At 34.9% G+C, this 2,497-nt stretch overlaps 1 protein-coding gene across 1 annotated transcript; it reads right to left on the bottom strand.

The window, feature by feature from the left end:
- On the bottom strand, window positions 716-1,360 carry LOC109724283. The gene has a single exon (XM_020253058.1). It carries the CDS (start codon window positions 1,358-1,360, stop codon window positions 716-718), a length of 645 nt encoding a protein of 214 aa, XP_020108647.1.

Here is a 2,497-nt window from a genome sequence, read left to right as displayed (position 1 = left end):
GGGTTATTCCACCCCTTAACCCCCAGCCAAACACTAAATCTGAACCATATGAATCTTAAATTTAAAAACTTTTTTGCTACTTAGATTAATTAAGATCGATAACTCAGGTCTGGAATTGAAGAATCCTATTTAGTTTTTTTTTTTTGAAGCTTGCTGTATAGTGATTGTTCATTTTTGGTCACTTGATGCATGAAAATATTTTTTAAAAATTATGAAATTTGGTTCGTATGTATTTCAGATATTCTACATCGATCAAGTATAATGGAATTGAGTATACATTAGAGGATTGTAGTATATGACATAAAAATGCCAAATCAAGTGATGGTACACTTAAACACAGTTATACCAAGCTGGGAACCTAATACATTAGTATCACCTGAAATCATAAAGGGCACATCATCGATCAATTGCCAAGTACAGATATGCAAATAACTGAACCTACTATTACAAACACCAAACACCATCATCTTGATTGACATTCATAGCTGATTGTAGCTCACAGACAAAAAAAGCATTCCAAACTACAATGTTAACTCTCCATATCTCTCTCTCTCTCTCTCTCTCTCTCTCTCTCTCTCTCTCTCTCTCTCTCTCTCTTAACATTTAAGCTGCCCCAAAACAACATAAGCAAAGCATACTGGTGGACCACTAGTGTGATAGTGCACTCTCCACATGGCATGCATTCTATAATTACTACCCAAGAGTTCATCAATGGCTAGCTGACAAGAGCTCTGAGGACTTCAACCTGAAACTGCAGGCAACTCACATAACTCTCCACCTCAGTGACCAGCTCACTCAAACACATGATCTCTTCCCCACCAGGTATTATGCTTCTCAACAATCCTAGGCACTCATTAACATCTTCTTTCTCTTTACTCATAACCCACTTCTTAACACTACTTTTGTGCAACCTAAGTGCAGTACTCCTTCTCACGTGTGGTTTAATGGGCTTAGCGTTAGGGTTTACGATTATTTGGTTCCCAGTATCAACAAGCATTCTTTGAACCGAAGGGTATGGGAAAGAGCGGTGTAGCTTCTCAGCGAAGCTAAACATATTCTTTGGATAAGTTCGTATCATGGTTGAGAGCAAAGTGGAATATCCATGAATCTTTTGTTTTAAAGCATGGCTCCATTTGAAGTCATCGCCAACCGAAAGCACTAATGCCATGTCGATTTCGAACCTCACAATCTTCTTCTTCATCTCTTTTCCCTCATCTCCGCGGCAGGAACCAATGCTAGCAATCCTCAGAAGCGACGGCAAAAGGTAACTAATGTACTTGAAGGAGAAACCAGTACGTGGTATATCATTTGGCCGGAAGGAATAAACCCTTCGCCGCTTGCCGCTCTGCTCATCGTCCATTAGTGCAGAAAGAGGATAAACACTGTAGAATAATAGAAAGATGGTGATATATATATATATATATATATACCACTAGCTTTAAGAATGGCAATAGAAAGAATGTTCTTTGGATGACATGTACATATAGGGATGCATGAAGTTTGTCAATGTATAAATGAAGCTACAGAAGTACTACTATTGCTAATTGTAGANTATATATATATATATATATATATATATATATATATATATATATATATATATATATATGTGTGTATGTGTGTGTGTGTGTGTGTGTGTGTGTGAGAGAGATATACAGGTCGGTGCAGATTCAGATTCGAATTTGAATTCAAATCCGATCATTTTGTATTTAAATTGTTTCAGTTTCAGATCTCTTTGGGTGGGAAACTAAAAAATCTGACTGTAAAGAGACTTAACACTAAATGTTCTATAACGTATCAGAACCATATGTGTTACTTTCTCCACATTATTTCTATCTCATTACTCACCAAAGGTTTAAGAAAATGAGAGCACAGCAATTTTCTTTTTAATGGAATTTGATTAGATTTGAGTTATCTAAATATAGAGTTAAATACTTATTACATTAGGATGGAATAAGATATAAATTTAAATTAAAGTAGAATCCTAATTATAATAGATTTTTTTTTTAAGAGAAAGATAATACGCTATCTGTTTTATTTATTTCTTTTAAAAGTAAATTTAGTTGAAAATGTGAATCAAGTAGAATTCGAATTTGAGATATCGAATACCAGCCATCCATCGAATTATTTGACATTTGCGCCAGAGATGATTGATCTAATTATAATAGAATTAGGATAGGATATGTTACTTTATAATGCAGCGTTACATATACGCGGACTCATCTCTCGAAAAAAAAAAAAAAAAAAAAAAAAAANCCACAGCTAACCAGAATAAATAAGAAACAAATAAGAATCAAACAAAAGAGACTTTAAGTTGGTGGTAAGACACTCCAAAGACAGCTACTCAAAAAAAAAAAAAAAAAAAAAAAAAAAAAAAAAAAAACATATATGCGGACTCCAGCCAAGCCATCGAGTACGGCTCAATAAGGTGAAGCCGTGTGAGGTATGACGTACCGTTGGTAATTAGTGATGCGTACGGCTTGTAGTGGCCGTGAGT

Source organism: Ananas comosus, linkage group 2, assembly GCF_001540865.1.
Source record: "Ananas comosus cultivar F153 linkage group 2, ASM154086v1, whole genome shotgun sequence".
Classification (NCBI taxonomy): domain Eukaryota; kingdom Viridiplantae; phylum Streptophyta; class Magnoliopsida; order Poales; family Bromeliaceae; genus Ananas; species Ananas comosus.
The sequence above is the reverse complement of the archived record's forward strand: the minus strand, read 5'-3'. Positions and strand labels throughout refer to the sequence as shown.

Bases quoted from the DNA above. Each gene is read 5' to 3' on its own strand.
- LOC109724283 (XM_020253058.1), bottom strand. From the start codon at position 1,360: ATGGACGATGAGCAGAGCGGCAAGCGGCGAAGGGTTTATTCCTTCCGG.